Source organism: Salvelinus sp. IW2-2015, linkage group LG33 (genome assembly GCF_002910315.2).
Source record: "Salvelinus sp. IW2-2015 linkage group LG33, ASM291031v2, whole genome shotgun sequence".
NCBI classification, from domain to species: Eukaryota; Metazoa; Chordata; class Actinopteri; order Salmoniformes; family Salmonidae; genus Salvelinus; species Salvelinus sp. IW2-2015.
Window position 1 is genome coordinate 3,969,157 of NC_036872.1, and position 22,293 is coordinate 3,991,449.

General features: G+C 44.2%; 1 protein-coding gene across 9 annotated transcripts in view; it reads right to left on the bottom strand.

Annotated features, from left to right (window-relative positions):
- The window catches only part of arb2a (ARB2 cotranscriptional regulator A), a 197,394-nt gene that overhangs the window by 102,702 nt on the left and 72,399 nt on the right, over positions 1-22,293 (bottom strand). For 8 of the 9 annotated variants that reach the window (XM_023978239.2, XM_023978237.2, XM_023978242.2 and 5 more), the window contains exon 8: positions 996-1,115. The exons of the other annotated variant lie outside the window; for it this stretch is intronic. In XM_023978239.2, the coding sequence (XP_023834007.1) occupies positions 996-1,115 (120 nt within the window). The remainder of the gene's footprint in view (positions 1-995; positions 1,116-22,293) is intronic. 9 annotated transcript variants of the gene reach the window in all.

Genomic DNA, 22,293 nt, shown 5'->3' on the forward strand with positions numbered 1-22,293 from the left:
CTAGCCTAGCACCTAGCTATCTGACACTGCAGAGACAGAAGGAGAGAGGCCCTGTGAGTCTAGCACCTAGCTACCTATCTGAGCACTGCAGAGATACAGAAGGAGAGAGAGCCTGTGAGTCTACACCCTAGTCCTAGCCATACTATCTGAGCACTTGCAGAGCGACAGAAGAGAGAGAGCCCTGTGAGCCTAGCACTAGCCTAGCCTAGCTATCTGAGCACTGCAGAGAGACAGAAGGAGAGAGACCTCTGAGGTCTAGCACCTAGTAGCTAGCTTCTGAGCACTGCAGCAGAGAGACAGAAGGAGAGAGAGCCCTGTGAGCCTAGCACCTAGCCTAGCCTAGCTATCTGAGCACTGCAGAGAGACAGAAGAGAGAAAGCCCTGTGAGCGCACCTAGCCTAGCCTAGCTATCTGAGCACTGCAGAGAGACAGCAGGAGAGACCCTGTGAGCTAGCACCTAGCCTAGCTATCTGAGCACTGCAGAGAGACAGAAGGAGAGAGAGCCCTGTGAGCCTAGCACCTAGCAGAGCCCGCCGTTCAGGCTGTCAATAATAAACACTGAGAGACCCAACACTGAGAGGTATATATAAGCGCAACACAATAAAAATATAGGCTCGACTTAATCATAGACTCTCAACACTAGAAAGACACAGAGACGCAACAGAGACCCCCCACCTTCCCTCTCCTCTCCCACGACTTGCAGTTTTTACATGCTCCGCAGCGTGGTTTAATAGAACTCTTGTTTCTTTTTCTAGTTCTCCCTCCGTTTTCTCCCTCTCGTTCTCTCGCTCTTGTTGTGCGGAGGAGAGGAAGTGGATTGCGCCCTAGGACAGGGATGAACTGGCGTCTTTATAGAAGCAGCACTTTCTCAAAGAAACTAAACGTTATTTATTTTTAATCATCCCACCGCATTTCACACGCTACCACACTGGCTGACTGTCCCAGAGGTAGTATGCCGGGGGAGGGGGGGCAGAGGAAAGAAAGCAACCACTCACCAGCTCCACCAACGAAAGGCCTCCGTAGCTGTGCGCCACGACAAAGACGTTCCTGGCGGCGGCTTTGGACACAAAGTGGTCCCACACGTAGAGCACGTGTTCCTCGGGGGAGCCGTTTTCCTGGAACACAAGGACGGAACTTCACGTCACACCCCCAAAAACAAAAGACAACACAAAAAAACACATCAGAGAGAGTTATAACGGCGTCAGCGAGAGATTGAAGAAGACTTGAGAAAGACAGTGTCAGTGCGTCATGGACAGTGAAAAGAAGTGGGAGAAAGATCCGAGTTAAAAAGTGAACCAACTTTTGAGAGACGTAAATAGAGAAAAAAAGGGGAGAGTGAAACTCGGGGAGAGAAAGTTCCGTCACAGTTAGCATGTAGGCCTCCAGAAGAAAAAAAATATGAAAAAGCGCCGCAGATGGCAGAGGGTGTGTTTTATAAACACGGACTGCTCGCTGGATCAATAAGTCTTGCATATTGCAAATGCCCTAAATGTAAAACTCGATAGGTCGCGTGACGTAACGTTTAAATCTTAATTTGTGCCTGGATCGATGGCGCATCTATACGGCAGTAAAGGCGTAATGGGCAAACACAGGGGAAGGTCAGGGGAGGGAACAACAGAGAGGACGCACACACACCTACACCCACACACAGTACACACCATGGATTCGTCTGACCATAAAGTACACCCACGCGGGTTGTATTTTAATGGAACATTACTAAGTGCAATTGTTTGTGCCATTCTCCATCCACCCTCAGCAGGCTAGATAATCGATTCCCAAATAAATACCCTTTCTGTCAATTGGTGAAGCCACTCCAAAGCCATTTCAGAGCAAAAACAGTCTGGTTAAGCTGCCTGCATGGTATTTACTCACAGGGGTAAAAAAGTAACAAAGCTTCATGCCCACTTAGACTAAATGTCTGGGGAGATTGTTGGATGCTATGCTGTGACTGAGGGATCTAGTGGTTTATCCGAGGCAATGGCTGTTTCATAGATGTCAGGGAAAGATGCGGTGTTATTTCACTGATGACACAGCTTACACCCACTCACACCCAAGCTTTGAATATTAAAAACAGACAAAAAGTACACTTTTCAATCTAGTTGTTGTTAGGCTGTTGTTATTTTGCTGGGGCGACTGTGTGTGCACGTAAGTGTGTGTGTGTGGAGGTACAGTAAATGAACCCATCGGCTTGTTTATGTTTGCTGGCGTAGTGAGATGGGGAGGGAGGGCGGCTGGGTTCAGAGACAGACTCTACGGAGGGTGATGCAACAGCGGGTAACGCTGCGCCCTGCCCCGCCCTGATCAACTGCGGGTGGAGGGGGGGGGGCAAAGTTGGCTGCCTGAAGGCCTGTGACATCAAAGTCCTTTGAAGCCCTCCTCTCCTTCTCTGTGTCCCCCTTCATCTACAGGGCTCTGTTTCATAATCAGTTCCACCAACCCTCCCTCCACCTACACCACCTGTTCTCCCTCTCTTCACCTGACCCTCCCTACTGGGGCTTGTTGGCTGGTCGCGTGGACTTACACACACATACCTTCTGAACATCCCTCGTGTCCTAAATCATGTGTTATTGGCCTTAATATTCAGTGTCAATAACAGAGTCGAAGGAAGGAGCAAAATAGATAGACAAAAGCACCAGGGTCTTTACATGGCTAGGCGCTGTGCTGTGTATGAAGGAGTGCTCTGTGAGGTCCAGCTTCCGCCCGCTCCACATTCCTTTTGGTTCGTTTTGAGCTCTAGCAGCGGCGTTGTGACCGTGGCGGCGTGGTCGCCATGGCAACCAGGTAGCGTCTCCCCTTATCGCCCGAGCGCAGAGCCCCGACACCTGGCCCCATCGCGCCACACGGCTCCACACGCCCACCCACCTCCCCTGATTGACTATCTGGCCCGATAGCACGTTGCATTATCTAAACACTCATTTGCATATTGATGTAATTATTTTCCGGGGTTAATTAGCTCCTGCGAAGCGGGCCGCCCTCAGAGACTAGCTTCCTGTCACACGCCTGCCCGTTTAGTTTATATTTTTTATTTCACTTATTTTCCATTTCCCCCCAGGTCGTCCGTTGTGTGCGTGCCAGGTCATACAGATTCCCCACTGATCACCTGTTGCCAGCATCTTCAAGTGATGACTGTCACTGGCGTTTTGGAGTGTGCGTGCGCGTGTGGATTGATTGTGGCACTGTTGACGGTAGCCAACAGTACATAGAGTCCCTCTAGAATGTACAATATGAGGACCCTCTCAGGCTTCCAGGGAGTTGTCCAACTGTTACCATACCAATTAAACACTCCAGGACTGAAGAACTATAAACACACTATGGATATGGGGCGGCAGGTAGCCTAGTGGTTAGAGCGTTGGGCCAGTGACCGAAAGGTTGCTAGATCGACTCCCTGAGGTAAAAAATATATGTCATTCTGCACCTGAACAAGGTAGTTAACCCACTGTTCCTAGGCCGTCATTCTAAATAATAATTTGTTCTTAACTGACTTGCCTAGTTAAATAAAAGGTCAAAAATAAATAATAATTGAAATGGCCTATGTGGATGCATGTATGCATCTATCTGTACATTCCTGTTGCTCATCTTTGATTTGAATTCATTCATGGCCCTGTGATGATCATGTCTCGTTTTGCACCACAAGCCAAAGTCTTTCAAAACACAAGATCTGTTCAGGTAGAGTGGACCTGTATCTCAATTTCCCTCGCATGGCTCTGGAGTGGTAAAAAAAAAGGGAAGCAGAAAGGGGTAAAAGGAGTGATGGAGTAGATAGTGGAAGAGAGGAGGAGAGGCAGAGCGATGTGTTGAGTGATTGTCTCAGCGCTAGCTAGCTGGGCAGGTTGACAGCTCCTCTCTCTCTCTGCTCTGTGCTGGTGTCAGTAATCAGCGAGCAACACTGGGCTGATACACTAGTCTTGAAAACCCAGACACACAGTTTGCCTTGTGTTTAGTGTCACTCAAACTTAGTCCTACCCTAACCAGTCTGGAAACAGACAGCTCGCACGGTATCCAGCTAATTAATACAAACGCACACGCCGCCGAGAGCTCCACACACTGTACTGTATGACAGTGAAAGGTTTGTGAGATAACACTCAGGGAGGTAGCACGCAGTGAGGGGCTGTAAGCAGGTGATTATGGATAATAGATAAGTGCCTTCAGAAAGTACTCACACCCCTTGATTGTTCCCCACATTTTGTTGTGTTACAGCCTGAATTCTAAATGTATTAAATTCAGATTTTGTGTCACGGATCTACGCACAATACCCCATAATGTCAAAGTGGAATTATGTTTTTAGAAATATTGACAAGTTATTAAAAAAAAGGAAAAGCTGAAATGTCCTGGGCTAATACGCATTCGACCTTTTTGTTATGGCAAAACTAAATAAGTTCAAGCCTAAATAAGTTCAGCTGCCCATGCTTTGAGCATGCCCGGCTAAGCACGCTCGGCTGTGAAGTGGTCTGGTAGGTTTGTAACAAAAGAGTGCTTTTTTAAACTTCTAAACTAGATGCTTAATATCAATAGTAGCCACAGCATTTAGTTTAGTTTGTAAAACAAACATGCCTCTAACTCAAAGCAACACTGGATACCACACATGCCTGTCCACGATATGGGCGTTTGTACTTAAGTTGGAATCCAGAGATAAATTGAGGGAAAAGGGCTCAGCGCAACCAGCGAAGTGACCTATATGGTCACTTGACAGCGCTTCAGATTCTCCCCCATCCCTGCCACCTAACCAAGAACTACTTGCTTCCATTGACGGAGACACCTGAAACCCCACCTCTTTAAGGAATACCTAGGATAGGATAAAGTAATCCCTCTAACCCCCCCCCCCCTTAAAAGAGTTAGATGCACTATTGTAAAGTGGTTGTTCCACTGGATATCATAAGGTGAATGCACCAATTTGTATGTCGCTCTGGATAAGAGCGTCTGCTAAATTACTTAAATGTTAAATGTAAATGTAATTGACGCATAACTAAACAAGCTTGTGTTGTTGGACCGGCTGGAAAACCTCATAGAAGATCTGAAAGAGTTGAGAAAAAAAAAACTATTTCACAAGCATTTTATTGGAGAAATACACAAAAGAACATTGATGTATTGAAGAAAACTGTGAAAGGTGTACAAACAATTGTGGAAGTCATCACTACTGAAAACTTCCAAATGAAGGAGAAAATCCTGCACCTAACCACCCGGTCGACGAGAAACAATCTTATCTTGAGCGGAAAAGCTGAAAAGCCAGAAGAAAATGTGGAGGACACACGGAAAACATTCCTGGTTAATGAACTACAACTGGACAACGACACGGTGCAGAGCATCTCTTTCCATCTGGTCCACCGGGTGAGATCCAAGCCAATGTCAGGAGGGAGCTAGGGAAGACGACCCACTGGCCCCGGTCCAATCGTGGCCAGGTTCGAACATTAGAAGCAGAAGGAGCTGGTTCTGAGCCACGGACGGCATCTGGCTGGGAAACCGTTTGGGATAAACAAACAGTACCCTCTAGAGATCTTTGCGCGATGGCAAAAGCTGTTTCCCGTCTTCAAGGAGCACTGACAGAAGGGCTGTAGGGTAAGACTCATTGTTGTCAAACTGTATATTGATAGGAATTTGTACAAGAAGAAGGACATAAGTCCTTGGCTATTCCCAGGCATAGCACCTCCCTGAACCCTTGCATCCCTTCTCTGCCTGTAATACTAGCCCAGGGCTACTAAACTGATTAAAATACTTCATTCTGAAATCAGCACAACTCTGTTAGTTATTTACCTTTTGCTTTGTGCACAAAGGAGACATTAAAATACAATGTTAATACGGACAAACCTACCCACTGCACATATCAGTCGATGTTTAAATGTAGGTTATTGTTTTTTGTTCTATGTTCTGATACATTGTGTAAATTCATCTTAAGGCCCTTCACATTTACCTGTATTATTCAAGAAAATAAAATGGACATATTTTGCATTAAACTGGCTATGATGAACTATAGTGGAATTAGAAGTCGGTACACAAAGTAGGCTTTTCAATTGAAATTCACAAATATTAGATGAGTATATCAGGATTAGCCATTGCTAGCTAAAACTGTAATGGCAAAAAACTGCAAAGAGGCTAGCTAAATGATAAAAGTATGATATAATCTGCTTACAAGAGACTCAGTCTTTTATTTATTTTTAATTGAACCTTTATTTAACTTGGCAAGTCAATTAAGAACAAATTCCTATTTACAATGACGGCCTGCTCCGGTCAAACCCGGCGATGCTGGGCCAATTGTGCGCCGCCCTATTGGACTCCCAATTACGGCCGGATGTGATACAGCCTGGATTAGAACCAGGTACTGTAGTGACGCCTCTTGCCTTAGACCGCTGCGCCACTCGGGAGCCCAGATACTCTACAGATGAAGATGAAGCAAAATGGAAGAGTGATTGGGGAAGTTGTATTTTCTTTAGTCATGGCTTAAGCAACAAAAAAGAACTTACTGGTAATCAGATGAATTATAACCATAATAATAAATATTCACAGGAGATGGATTATATTAGATACAGTACCAGTCGAAAGTTTGGACACACCTAATCATCAAGGGTTTTTCTTTATTTTTTAAACTAATTCCTACATTGTAGAATAATAGTGTCGACATCAAAACTATAAAATAACACACATGGAATCATGTAGTAGCCAAAAAAGTGTTAAACAAATCAAAATATATTTTAGATTTCAGATTCTTCAAAGCAGCCACCCTTTGCATTGATGACAGCTTTGCACACTCTTGGCATTTTCTCAACCAGCTTCACCTGGAATGCTTTTTCAAAAGTCTTGAAGGAGTTCCCACATACGCTGAGCACTTGTTGGTTGCTTTTCCTTCACTCTGTGGCCCAACTCCTCCCAAACCATCTCAATTGGGTTGAGGTTGGAAGCCAGGCCATCCGATGCAGCACTCCATCACTCTCCTTCTTGGTCAAATAGACCTTACATAGCCTGGAGGTGTGTTGGATCATTGTCCTGTTGAAAAACAAATGATTGCCCCACTAAGCGCAAACCAGATGGGATGGTGTATCGCTGCAGAATGCTGTGGTTTCCATGCTGGTTAAGTGTGTCACACTTCCTCCTCCATGCTTCACGGTGGGAACCACACATGCAGAGATCATCCGTTCACCTACTCTTCGTCTCACAAAGACACGGCGGTTGGAACCAAAAATCGCACATTTGGACTCGTCAGACCAAAGACGGATTTCCCCCAGTCTAACATCCATGTCCAATTCATGCTTGAAAGTACAATTTCTTTAGGCATATTTCTTCGACAAAGTTGAGATCTATTAAATTCTATTAAGTAAAGCAAATCTATGTTATTATACGGGTAAAATGCCCCATATGCCATAGAACGTAAGCTAACAATGTTTTGCTACGAATGTATTTTTGCATTAGGTACACCATGGCATTGCTGATGACTGTTTTGTCCAAATGTGTTGTATCGTCCGTGTTTGTCTTTCTGTTTGAGTATTGTTATGTACATTGTCATACATATTTTTCTCAGAATAATAAATCAATAAAAATAAGTTCAGGAGTAAAAATGTGCTTAACAAGTCATAATAAGTTGCATGGACTCACTCTGTGTTCAAGATGATTTTTAAATGACTACCCCATCTTTGTACCCCACAAATACAATTATCTGTAAGGTCCCTAAGTCAACCAGTGAATTTCAAACACAGATTCAACCACAAAGAGCAGAAAGGTTGTTCCTATGTTTCACAAATAAGGGCACCTATTGGTAGATGGGTAAAAAAAAAAAGCAAACATTGAATATCCCTTTGAGCATGGTGCAGTTATTAATTTTAAATTGTGGATGGTGTATCAATACACCCGGCCACTACAAAGATACAGGTGCCCTATCTAAATCTGTTGCCGAAGAAGAAGGGAAACGCTCAGGGATTTCACCATGAGGCCAATGGTAACTTTAAAACATTTACAGAGTTTAATGGCTGTGATAGGGGAAAACTGAGGATGGACCAACAACATTGTAATTACTCCACAATACTAACAAAATGACAGAGAGAAAGGTGCATAAAAAAATATTCCAAAACATGCATCCTGTTTGCACTAAAGTAATACTGCAAAAAATGTGTCAAAGAAATTCACTTTTTGTCCTGAATAAAATGCATTATGTTTGGGGCGAATTCAACACAACACACGACCACTCTTCATATTTTCAAGAACGGTGGTGGCTGCATCATGTTATGGGTATGCTTGTCATCGGAAAGTACTACGGAGTTTTTTTTAAATAAAAATAAACGGAATAGAGATAAGCACAGGCAAAATCCTAGAGGAATACCTGGTTGAGTCTGTTTTCCACCAGGCACTGGGAGATGAATTCACATTTCAGCAGGACAATAACCTAAAACAAGACGAGTTGCTTACCAAGACGACATTGAATGTTCCTGAGTGGCGTAGTTACAGTGTTATTAGCTTGAAAATCTATGGCAAGACCTGAAAATGGCTGTCTAGTAATGATCAACAACCAACTTGACAGAGCTTGACACATTTTTTAAAGAATAATGGGCAAATATTGTACATTCCAGGTGTGCAAAGCTCTTAAAGACTTACCCAGAAAGACTCACTGCTGTAATCGCTGCCAAAGGTGAGTGTAACATGTATTGACTTAGGGGGTTGAATACTTATCTAATGAAGATATATTAGCGTTTTATTTTCCATCAATTAAAAAAATATATAATAATTCTTGCACTTTTGACATTAGATTATTATGTGTAGATCGTTGACAAAAAAAAATACAATTCAATCAATTTTAATCCCACTTTGTAACACAATAAAATGTGGAAAAAGTCAAGGGGTGTGAATACTTTCTGAAGGAACTGTACGCTTGCACACAAGCACGAGAGCCCACGCACGCACGCACACACACTAAAGTGTCTATTGACCAACGCCCTCGACAGGTCAGAATCGGACTTTGCCCAGCTTGCTACTTTTGCTCTGTGTTGTGTTGAGTATCGTCACTACAGAGGCTAACAGCGCTTTCCATTCTCCACCCATCCTACCCCCCCCCACCACTGAGACCCACACACTCCCACAGTCCTCCAGAAACTCCCTGTGTGTTTTCCTTCCCTAGTTCCTGCTCTCTGTTTACAGGACAGTAATGAGAGGCAGGGAGAGGAGAGCACCCTGCTACGGCCACAATAACAGCGCCAACGCCAAGACAAACTGCCCAGCCCATCAACACAGGAAACAATGAATTTAACAGCATCAACACACTCCGACAAACAACCACTACGGGCTTCCCCTACCCCTCCATCTCTCCCTCCCTTTGCCGGAGTCACTCCTGACGACCAGAGTGAAAGCTAAAGACCCCAGGGAAGCTTGGAAGAGGACTCTACAGAGACTAAGACTGATTCCAAAAATGGCTCCCTATGGGCCCTGGTCAAAAGTAGTGCACTGCATAAGGAATAGGGTGCCATTTGAGCTTTCTAGTAGTCAGAAGAAGAGAACCATAGCCCTCATACAGTCAGAAAAACACTGGGCAACGAAGACTTATAGGTGCTCAAACAACAGCAACACTGACAAGAGTAAGGGCCCTGACAGACAGCACCCGGCAGACGGGGTGGCCCATTCATTTTCAATTAAGCCTAGGCGGCGGCGGGGGGGGGGGAATTATATCCCGACAGAGCAACCAACGGTGCTCATGCCTGTGGAAGCCGCACAGCCAAGGCAGAGAAAATAGGATTCCGCTCTAGTTGCCCTAGTGGTGCCGTCGTTATTGACCAGTAGAATATGTAGCCTGCATGGTGATATGTTAGCACGTACGTCCAACAGCAGGATCAGCTAACTTGCCCACTCTAGCTAGATAGCTGGCTAACACAATCAGTTTACAGTCACGTTTAAAATTAATTATTTTTTCGCACGTCGATAATGTTTGTTAATTCCGTTGCTATGGTCACCGGTCGGCTGTCACAGACTGTGGGCTGTCACCGCAGATCGAACAATGAGCCAGATGTTTCAAGGGGGGGAATATATATGAGGCATCCGGTTAGCATTTTCACTCAACACTAAATATGGTGATGAGAGGAAGCCCAGTGGCCGGCAGTGGTAGGAGATACATTTTGGCCGACATTCTGCTATTTTCTCCTCAACTAAACATTTTTGATCTCAATACAGTTTTCTGTTCCCAAAACTAAAATCTGTTACGAACAGAGAGGGCTACGTTTTCTAGACTTTCCCCTTTGCCAAAGTTTCAAAAGATGGTGTTGTTTAGAAGGAGTGCAAGGTTGATTTGATTTATTGCCCACGTGCACTTCACAGAGTAGGCGTTCCCTAACGGAAATATCCAAATACATGCTAGAACACGCCAATAGGATCTTGCTAGATCGTGCTTGGTTCTGCCATCCTCCTTGCTTGTTCTGCCTACTATGATTAATTTGCTCCCATTGGAAACGACAGGCTGTTGTCAATCTTGGGTTAGTTCTAAAAAATGATGGGTGTGAAGGCACTAGCCACTTTGCGATATTCCGCTGTCGGTCTAAAAAGCGCTTGAGAGTGATAGATAAAGAGAGTGAGAGGGATGCTGGGGGGGTAAGAGAGACAGAGAGCAATAGAAGTTAGGTCAGTGATTTCCAAATGCCAAGCCACAGGTCATGTACACCTCTCTCTCTCTCTCTCTCATTCAATCTCTCTCTGTGCGCGTGTGTGTAAACACACCTGAAGCCCGCTCATTTGAATATTTAACATGTCCCTTACAGGATGTGGTAAGTGAATTATTTTTCATTTGGGCTAATTATTAAATAGTAAACAAGCGGCGGGCGCAGGTAATTACATAGCTTGGTATTAACACCGACGCTATTAGGATGTGGACCTTCACTCAAACGCCTGTTTGCAATTGAATTCTAAATCAACGTCTTGGACAAGGACTCGTCAGGTGTTCTCTCTCTCCAGCGCTCTTCCCCTTCAGACGCTTTCCTTCCAGACAAAGTCTGTCTGGGAATCGTACGGAGACAGGCTGAGGAGACGATATGGAGCAAATTAGTGGCAGAGATGGGGGGGGGGGGGGACTACTGTAACATTGTGGGTAATTAGCAAGTAGTGCCTATGGAAAGTCAAGTTGCCAGAGAGAGAGAGAAGAAAGAAAGAAGAAGGGAGAGTGGCGTGTTAGACTGAGTGAGAGACAGAGATGCACGGACACAAAGTGTGTGTGTGTGTGTGTGTGTGTGTGTGTGTGTGTGTGTGTGCACGTGCTCAAATACCCAAAAGATGATCGCATTGAGACTCTATAGCACTGTGACCTTGCTGGAGTCAAGCTAATCAGACAATATTTGCCAGGGCATTGTTTCAAATCGATAACTCATTAACAAAGCACAAAAGGAAGTTTCCTGGTTTGTCTGAAATTCTTAAGAAGAGAAAAAAACCTGCTCTTGGCTGCACATGGGCGCAAAGGTCATCTCAGTGACATGTCTGCTATAGCCTCTCGCTGGGAACGGGGATTGTCAGACGAAATTACTTGAAGCCATTAATTGACATCAGGTAAAGGAGTGCGGGCAGGCAGACATGCCAGCGTTTGCTCGAGCTTGACCAGAGGCTGCAGTTGGGCTATGGTGGAGGGTGAGGGACGAGGGGAAGAGAGGGGAGAGTGATGGATGTGTTTGATGGTTGACCTGACTGGAAGATTGGGAGCAGTGATCTAAGAGGTGCTACAGTACATGGCTCTCTCCCATGTGTACACACGCTCTGCTGCAGGTGAATTGCCACAGATCCTGGTCATTGACCTTAACGATGGCCAAGTGCGCAGAGTTGAGAGGCTAATGAAGTTGCTCCCAGAGCCCCTCCCTGTCCTTGGATATGCTAAGCATCACATCCTGGCTCTAGCAGGGGTCAAAGGTCAAATAAGGCACAACAGCATAATTGCCCCGGCGCAAAGTGAGAGTTGGCGGGGGTGAAGGTGACACCGAGCGTGGCTTCGCGGCGCTAGCCTTTGGAACCAAGCTGGAATACATATCCACTGTGTGTGTGTGTGTGTGTGTGTGTGTGTGTGTTTGAACGAGAGTGTGTAAGTGTGTAGGAATCCTCAGGGCATGATGTTGCAGGCAGGCACTGGGAAACAGTACATCTCATAAACACGGCCCTGGACACGAATCCCACTGCCCCTGGCGGACTAGAGAAACACGAGGAAACCATGGAGAAACCAGGCCTAAATAATGGATGGTGCTCACTCTTACATACACACTGTGCACGCCTGCAAAACCTGTCTATGACCCCCGTGGCACACATTCACCATCTGGAACAAAAAGCAGCCCCTCAATGCAATTCCCAACATACCAGGTTCTGTTTTCTTCAGTGACCTTCAGTGACCTTCAGTGAAACCATTGAGAAAAACAGCTAATAGTGTTTCTATACTCAATGCTTTCTACAGTAACGTAAATACAAGGAACCATCCGCTTTTTCTAGCCAAGCAATACAGTACACAAAAACAGTGTGTTATGTATGGTGTGCACTGTGCTGCGATTCCAGTAGCCGACACGGAATTTGACAGATGTGTGTAAGTACATAACTGTATAAAAACAGAAAAGACAAAATGTGAAAACATTGCCGAAATGGAGTGCCATTGTTGCTGGAGAGTTATTGTCCCGGCGAACGCTTTAAAAGAGAAATGGAGGGGAGGGGGGGGGGGGGACTCAAATGTTTGACTCAAAAGCTTTCACTTCGCAATCATAAGGATCTTACACTTCAAGAGATGGCACTCGAGAGATGAATAAAGGATGGGGGAAAGAAAAGAAACACACGAGGGCCTCTCCCTCTCTTTCCATCTCTCTCTATGAACGTTTAAAAAAAAATATGCAACAATACGAGACGCGAGAAAAAGCGAGACGACGGAGAAGGGGAAAAAAATAAAAAAAACTATTCCAGTCATTTACAAGAATAAGTGGCGCTTAAAGAAAGGCTCCAGTCGGTTTTTTGTCCCCTTGCTCTTTTTCCAGAAGCTGCTGGCCTAATCCGAGCCAGTCAGCCTTGAGTGAAATCTTTGGAAGCTTCTTAAGCCATGAATGTGGGTTTTGTTCCTGCTATTCCTCCGCTTGGCTGACAGAAAATAGGTAACTGGATTAGTGCTAAAATTCAGAGTAAAGTGAACTCCCAAACTTCTATATGGCAAAGTGCTAGGAGCACCCCCCTTTCCACATCTCCCTCCATCCCTCCCCCCCATCCTCTCCCTTTCTCTCTGTCATTCGGCCGACATCACTAAACATGGGCCAATGGACTGTGATCTCTAAGAGAGGAGAGATTAGCCAAGGTTGAGAGGTTACACACTATGAACCAGGGGCTAAAAAGTAAGAATCCTAAAAGCAGTTAAGGGCTTATTAATGTGTGTAAGGAAGCGTATTAATCAACTCAACTCTATCTGGGGGCTGGCTGTGTGTGTGTGTGTGTGTGTGTGTAGGACCCCACTGTGTGTGTGTGTGTGTGTGTGTGCGGCACCCCACTGTGTATGCGTGTGTGTGTGTATGTATGGGACTGTGTGGCTTTGCGCAGGTGGTCCCGCTCCACAGTGGGGGTTAGAAGAGGGGCAGAGGGGGTATCCCAATGCCAATAGAATAGATGAAAAACCCCTGCTAAAGAGGCTTGATTTGATCCCCCACCCGGCCTGACTAAGAGGGGTGAAGAAGAAAAACACCAAATCATCACAGCCCTACGCACGCACCCACACACACACCCACACAGAGAGAGAGAGAGAGAGAGAGAGTAAAGTTTCGTTCCTGGGGATCTCCTTAACACTACCCGCTAGAGAACGTTGCCGGGTGTCTCCTTTAGCATCAGATGCACATCAACACGAAGGTGCACGAACAGAAGCGCCAACACTTGACAAACGGTCAAAGGACTCGTCGCATGAAGACATGTGTAGAAATGTACAAAAACGAACAAGAGTTATTTGTTTAGATTGAGTCAAGGATGTGTTTTGTGTAACTCCACAAAGTCAGAGAAAAAAAATGGGCCTATAGCCTATTACCGTATTGCTTACAATAAAAACATTACAATGTAATCCATTTGATCCACTTCATTTTTTTGATTTGATTAGTAATAGAGTTATAGAAATGAACAAAGTCCAGTTACAGCTTCTTCTGACAAAGTAGAAATGAAAAAGCACCAACGCATGAACAATTGCAAAAATAAATATTTGTGGAAATATATTCTTGACAAGATATAAAAACAGTCATTGTGTCGGACACTGTGTTGTGCCCTTATACCCATGCCTTTAGCATGAATCAATCTCGCCTTCTCTTTATGCTTCGGGCCCACAGTCAGCACACAGCTTCGGGACTTTCCGTGAGCAAGCCCCCACAAACAAAATCGGTTGCACTTTCATGGGCCTTGTTTCGTGTGCACCTGCCAACTTGACATTATGTCTTCTCCCCCCCCACCACCCCCCCGAGTGGGAGCTGTGGTGCTATGGGGAAGAGGGACAGCAGGACCTGCTGCTTTGGTGACCTGCTTAGCGGCTGTAGCTTCTATCTTGGTGGTTCTCACGAAGCTCACATACATGATCCATGATGAAATCTCTCCTGCTGACTGTCTTGTCAAGGCATTGCGTGTTGATAGCAGCCACGTCAGGCCTTGCGGCAAGTACCGCCTTCTACGGTGTACAGTCTTGCCATCTGGTTGAGTGCATCCACACCGATCTACTGCATAGAATAGAATAGGTTCAAATGATATACAATAATAATACTGATAGTAATAATAATATTAATGTAATAAAATAAAATAATATTTGGTGAAAGATGGAAAAGATATCTGTATGTTGCAGAGATATACACCTTTGTGCGATCGCAGTCTGTCACCGTCTCCGGTTTCTTCTTCTGGTCACTGGGACACTGGGATGCAAACCCTCTTATTTCTTTTACATCTGCACACCGTGAGTGTTGCTTTACCACTCTCCATCACTGATGTGGAGTACAGCTCCACCGGTATGTTGTTCTGCGCAGAGGCGGGCAGCTCCCGCTTGAGCAAGTACTTGATTTGAGACATCGGCAGCTAAACAAAACTGGAAAAAACGGAACGTACCCTTTTCTGTTTCCACGTCTCTGATAAGCTGCAACATCTGCATGTCTCAGAAACAAAAGAAACCGTTGAGTGCACGAGCAATTTGTCCGTACGCATGAGGCGTGGAGCCTTCTCTTATATTCTGGGAAGGCCACCTTCCTGTTGCGCTCTCATCTCTATTTTCTACCCAAACCGTGCCACCCCTCCCAGACTCCTGTTTCACCGTGGCAGTTGGCTCTGTTCTGGTTTTTCTTCGGCGAGGCTCAGGCATCGGCGGCTCAAAGTTATCATAATCAGACGAAGACTCTTCATCAGCATCGTCGATCTCAAGCTCAACGTCCGATCCTCCACCCGAGTCCAACTCATCTCAATTCCCCATTTGATTGGTTCGGCTTGCCATTGTGAACGTTGTATGCAGTACTCAGTGTCTGATTTGACTCTCAGAGGGGAGATTATATACAATTTCCAGGCTTTCATAATAAAATAATTAGACCGTCCACAAGTCTTCATCATTCCACTATTGTTCTAAATTCAGTTATCCTTTTCACCATCATTCAGATCAATAAAATTCAATCACCCTCATCATCATCATCATTCAGTTCATTGAAGTCACACGCACCTTTATCAGTTTCTATCTGGTTTCTATCGCCCATTCATCCACTGACCACAGAATAGCATATTTACATTTTATTACGTTACTCGTTTTTGCCTACTAACCAGAGCAATGCTGCCGAGCCAGTGGTCATGTGCTGAACGTGGACACAGCGCGGATATTTTGGGGAAAAATGACATTTGGAAACAGAGCTGCGCCTCTTGAATTATGAGAGTTATTTGATAAGTGTAGTAGAAACTAAAGAATATGCTCATCTGATAGATCATTTCATCTTGTCTATAGGCTAACTCTTATTACGTGCGAAATTAGATTCGGTATAGTTTAGGCCCGGCGTCGTCCGGGTTTGACCGGGGCAGGCCGTCACTGTAAATAAGAATGTGTTCTTAACCGACTTGCCTAGTTAAATAAAAGGTTCAAAATAAAGAATTTGAAAGTGTAGTATCGATGTGCGTCGTTTGTTTCCCGCTCATCAAGTAGGATAGAGTCAAGGATATGTTTTGCATTATTCTAAAGGCCTACTGCAACATATAGCATGTTTTCGGTTTTACTTACAATAAATGTGATTAGTAATTATAGTTACAGTAAATAAAACAGTCCTGTAACAGCTTCTTTTTCCAAAGTAAAACCTAAAATTGAGCGGTATCAACCCGCAAGGTGCGTGGTCAAATGATTAACACGGGCGCCAACACTGACAAATAGGCATAACACAAACTCATCATTACACTATTGTCTTTCTAAATTAAATCAACCTCCTCACCCTCCTTATCATTCAGTTAGGCCTAATTTAAATTCAATTGTGAAGTAAGGTGCACAATTACCACCCATTCATCATTCATTCAGTGAGGATAGAGAGACGCATTAGCGCCTGGCTGGGTACCGACATCCTACAGCACATTGTCTTGGCGGGTTAAGTTAGGAATTAGGTGTCAAAAAAAAAAAACACTGTTAAAAAGGCTCGAAATACTTTTCTGTTTGTGATTTCAAAATTCGGACAAAATGTCAAATAAAAACCATGTAGGAAAAGTTAGGGAAGGAGCAGGACAATGCTTTTGTGAGGGGCTTTTATTTATTTACCAAATCAAACGTCAGTGGCCGTTGGCCTTTGGCGGTTCTAGTGTAAAAAGAGCTATTTAGGGGATGTTATGAGCATGAATAAAATCAAATTTGTATGCGTCATATGCTCGGTAAACATGCTTACTTAAGGGCCCATCCCAAACAATGCAGAGAGGGAAAAAAAGAAAAAAATGATAACAGGAGGTATAAATACACAAAGAGTAAGGTCAATTAGAGCGTTTAACACTGTCTACTGTACTGCTATCCTCCTGGATACGGTGATGGGTTCATGGTCACTCTGTCCTGAACCTTTACTCCTCTCCATCTTGTTTTTACTATTACCCCCCCATCACCCTATACATTCTAATTTCCACCCCCCCTGCATTTTGCTGCATACTACTCTAAACCTGTGTGTGTGTGTGAGAGTGAGAGAGTGTTTGTGTGAAAGCTTACTCCAAAGCAAGGGAGTGACTGAGGAGGTGCAGTGACGAGCTAGGTCCTAGGGAGAAGGGGCGGGGCCGATTGAGAGAGGGGCTCAAATAAACTAACACGCTGCTGAGTCTAAGGTCACAGTTCAAAGGGGAGAGGTCACTGTGCCGTATGGCCCCAAAGAAGACTCATCCTGGGGTATCTCTTCATCGATCAAACTCAAGCCCAAACTATATCAGAAGAGAACACCGCATCAGAGAGGAGTGCTTGGAATAATTAAAACGTCAACCAATCACACAAGGACCTTGTATTACCCATGATTATTTTAGTAAATCATGTTTAAAGTCATGACGAAATGACCATGACATACAGGTAACTGCCCAAATAAACAAAACACCAACATAAAGTGTCTTAATAGGGCATTGGGCCACCACGAGCCAGAACAGCTTCAATGCACCCTAGCATAGATTCTACAAGTGTCTGGAACTCTATTGGAGGGATGTGACGTCATTCTTCCATGAGAAATTCCATTGTTTTGTTGATGGAAAACACTGTCTCAGGCGTCGCTCCACAATCTCCCATAAGTGTTGGGTTGAGATCTGGTGACACAGACAGACAGACAGACAGACAGACACACACAGACACAGACAGACAGACAAACCCTTTAAACCCCCTTTTAGATCCCTCTTTAAAAGTCACAGACCTCTTCTTCTAGCCACAGTAGCCAAAATAATGGGCAACTAGGACATTTTTACATAGTACCCTAAGCATGATGGGATGTTAATTGCTTAATTAACTCAGGAACCACACCTGTGTGTAAGCACCTGCTTCCTTTATTTTGGCGGTTACCTGTATATTGCATAAGGATGATGTACTTCTGAGTTTTAAAATGATAGATATAGAATTTGTAGACACACACACACACACACACACACACAACATACACGTACACATATGCACATGCATGCGGGCACACACACACGCAAACCGCCAGTCACTGCTGTCAGTGTGCCCTTGTCTCGGCGCGTTGGCAGCCATCCACAGTGTTTCCCCTATATATATTTATTTATTTTTATTTTATGTAGATGCACTGTATGTAGGAAGCCCCCCCCCCCCATTCTCCAAGGAAGATTTTTAACACACTTCACCCCAAAATGTTTGGAGGTTTTCACCATCATTGTAAAGCCCTAGATATTTTGTTGTTTTGACAAAAGTCATTTCTGAAGACTATTGTTTATGTAATTAGTGTTTCATTTTAAGGTAAAAACATTATTTTTTTTACTTATGTGAACTGAAGTCGATTTAATATGGTGAAACTATACATACATTTCTTTTCTTTACATTGAACATCTAATTGTCAAATCATAGTGTAAAAGCAGGTGTGCTGCTTAAATCCATTTCCCCTGTCAAAAAAGGATTTATGGCTGATTTAAGATGAAATCGTCACCCCCGTTACTGTATTTGGCACTTTATAGGCTCTTACTATAGACATTTTATTTAAAACCTCTTGAGATGGGAAAACATATTTTTTATTACAATAAACATGTGCTCTTTATGCTAGAATGCTAAAATTAGGTGAAATCAAAAGTTTTTTTGCACCAAGTTACACATCTCAAAAGGCACTGAATTGGTGGAACGACCCAACTATAGGCTAATGCCAAAGTGTGAAAAATATTGTATGGCCTCCTGCAGAACTGGAAAAACCTTGGGTGGGACTGCACTAACGATCTCACGCTGCTAGCATCACAAAGTGCAAAATGTTTCAGAGAGAGCGAGAGAGCGAGAGAAAGGGAGGGAGACAGAGCGAGAGAAAGAGAGAGAGTCTCCTCATTATGTGATTTTGGAGATATTCCAGTTGAAATATTTATTAAGATATTAATATGGGCTCTTCCTCTTCATCTCCTCTCTGATGATATGCTCACACAGCTCTATCTTTCTGCTCCTCACTAGGTCTGACCTCTCTCCCTCTGTAACACACACACACAGTCGCACAAACAGCCTGCTACCAACCTTTAGTAAACTTTTGGAAACAATTGTGTTTGACCAGATACAATGCTATTTCACAGTTAACAAATTAACAACTGACTTTCAGCACGCTTATAGGGAAGGGCACTCAACATGTATTGCACTTACACAAATTACTGGTGTTTGGCTGAAAGAAACTGATAATAAGAAGCTGTTTTGATAGACTTCAGTACAGCGTTTAACATTACTGATCATAATCTACTGCAAAAAATATTTGTGTGTTATGGCTTTACATCCCCTGCTATATCGTGGATTGAGAGTTACCTGTCTAACTCCAACATAATCCAGGTAGAGTCGGGCATTCCCCAGGGCAGTTGTCTAGGCCCCTTTCTTTTTTCAATCTTTACTAATGACTTGCCACTGGCACTGAGTAAAGCCTGTGTGTCTATGTATGCTGATGACTCAACACTGTACATGTCAGCTACCACAGCAAGTGAAATCCCTGTGACACTTAACAAAGAGCTGCAGTCAGTTTTAGAATGGGGGGGGCAAGTAATAAGATAGCACTAAATATTTTTTTTTAAACTAAAAGCATTGTATTTGGGACAAACCATTTACTAAACCCCTAAACCTCAACTACATTTTGTAATGAATAATATGGAAATTGAGCAAGTTGAGGACTGTCATGGTCAAAACATATTGATGCAACGGTAGCTAAGATGGGCAGAGATCTGTCCGTAATAAAGTGCTACTCTGCTTTCTTGACATTGCTATCAACAAAACTAGTCCTACGGGCCCTAGTTTTGTCACACCTGGACTACTGCCCAGTCATATGGCCAAGTGTCACAAAGAGGGATATACAGAGCAGCAGGTCTGGCCCTTGGAGAGCCAGTACATGGAGAGCTAACATCGATTACATGCATGTCAATCTATCCTGGCTCGAGAGGAGAGATTGACTGCATCACTACTAGTCTTTGTGAGAGGTATTGACATGTTGAAAGCACTGAGCTGTCTGTTCAGATGACTAGCACACAGCTCAGACATCCATGCATACCCCACAAGACATGCCACAAGGGGTCTTTTCATAGTCCTCAAGTCCAGAACAGACTCTGAGACACGCACAGCACTACACAGAGCCATGACTACATGGAACTCTATTCCACATCAAGTAACTCATGCAAGCAGTAAAATCTGATTTAAAAACAGATAGAATTGCACCTTATGGAACAAATCGGACAGCGAAGAGAGACACACGCATACAAACGCACACACGCACTTTACACCCACGTACATTGTAATGTTGTTGTATGGTGGTATTATAACTTTTGTATGGTAGATATGTAGTGGTGAAATAATGTTACATTACGTACTTTTTTGTTGTTTTTTGTTGTTGTGGGATGTAAGTGCCTTAATGTGTTTGGACCCGAGGAAGAGTAGCTGCTGCCTTGGCAACAGCTAATGGGGATCACTAATAAATACAAAACACACACCCTCCCTCACACACAAAACATCCAGAGGTCAATATCAGAGGTGACACTTAAGAGCCTTGATCCTTGTGTTATAATAAATGTGTTGTGTGTGTGCGCGCGTGCATGCTTGTATCTGTGCATGTGTTTGTACATACTAGGGTTGAATGGCGGGAACCATTTTTTTTTACTGTTTACTGCCAAAACCCTTCCCTTTTCCGGGATAAATAACTGTGAGAAACCGGTAAATTGTAAAAAAAACATTTAAATGAACAGCATGGCGTGAAATGGAACTGTTAAATTATATGTGTCTAAATCTGTCTAAATCTCTCTTCTCTATGGCATGATGAATCATCAACACTCTGGGTGGGAACACACCATCTCGGTATGGAGCGCAGTTGTGGTCCTGGCCATGTGGTGCCAGGACAACAACCTCTCCCTCAACGTGAGCAAGACAAAGGAGATGATTGTGGACTACAGGAAAAAGAGGACCGAGCATGCCCCCATTCTTAACGATGGGGCTGCAGTGGAGCAGGATGAGAGCTTCAAGTTCCTTGGTGTCCACATCACCAACAAACTAAAATGGTCCAAGCACACCAAGACAGTCGTGAAGAGGGCACAACAAAACCTATTCCCCCTCAGGAGACTCAAAAGATTTGGCATGGGTCCTCAGTTCCTCAAAACGTTCTACAGCTGCACCATCGAGAGCATCCTGGCTGGTTTCATCACTGCCTGGTATGGCAAATGCTCAGCCTCCGACCGCAAGGCACTACAGAGGGTAGTGCGAACGGCCCAGCCAAGCTTCCTGCCATCCAGGACCTCTATACCAGGCGGTGTCAGAGGAAGGCCCTAACAATTGTCAGACTCCAGCCACTCTAGTCATAGACTGTTCTCTCTGCTACCGCACAGCAAGCGGTACCGGAGCGCCAAGTCTAGGTCCAAGAGGCTTCTAAACAGCTTCTACCCCCAAATCAAATGTCTACCCAGACTACTTGCATTGTAGAGTCGCAAAATAGAGTCGCAATTCAACAGCTCAGACACAAGAGGTATGTGGCAGGGTCTACAGTCAATCACGGATTACAAAAAGAAAATCAGCCCCGTCGCGGATCAGGATGTCTTGCTCCCAGACAGGCTAAATAACTTTTTGGGTCGCTTTGAGGACAATACAGTGCCACTGACACGGCCCGCTACCAAAACCTGCGGGCTCTCCTTNTTTTACACTGCTGCCACTCTCTGTTGTTATCATCATTGAGATGTGTCTGTTACTTGCATAGTCACTTTAATAACTCTTTTTTTAAACTGCATTGTTGGTTAGGGGCTTGTAAGTAAGCATTTCACTGTACGGTTGTATTCAGCACAAGTGACTAATACAATTAGATTCTGATTTGAGTTCACAATGCATGCAGACCTATCATCCCGTCACGGAAACTTTAGTTTTTTTCTGCTACAAGTAATATAAAGACCAAATGCGTGTCAAAATGACCCGTCTCCATCTGGCTTTCGGGGGTCACCTTAGTTTTTACTTTGCACCCGCAGAGTTCTAAAACCGTGTTTCACTCCACTATCGTTGCGTTAAATCAGTGCACGTGCGAGCACTCTCTCACAGCCTTGGCCTCTTTCCATCAATTCCATTCAAATTGCACGCAAAATAGGTCATCCTGTTCTAGATTGATATACAGCCCTAGATGTCCTAGCCTACCTCTTTCAGGTAATACATTCAATGCGGTATTAGTCTTATATTTAGCTAATTCATGATGGGTTATG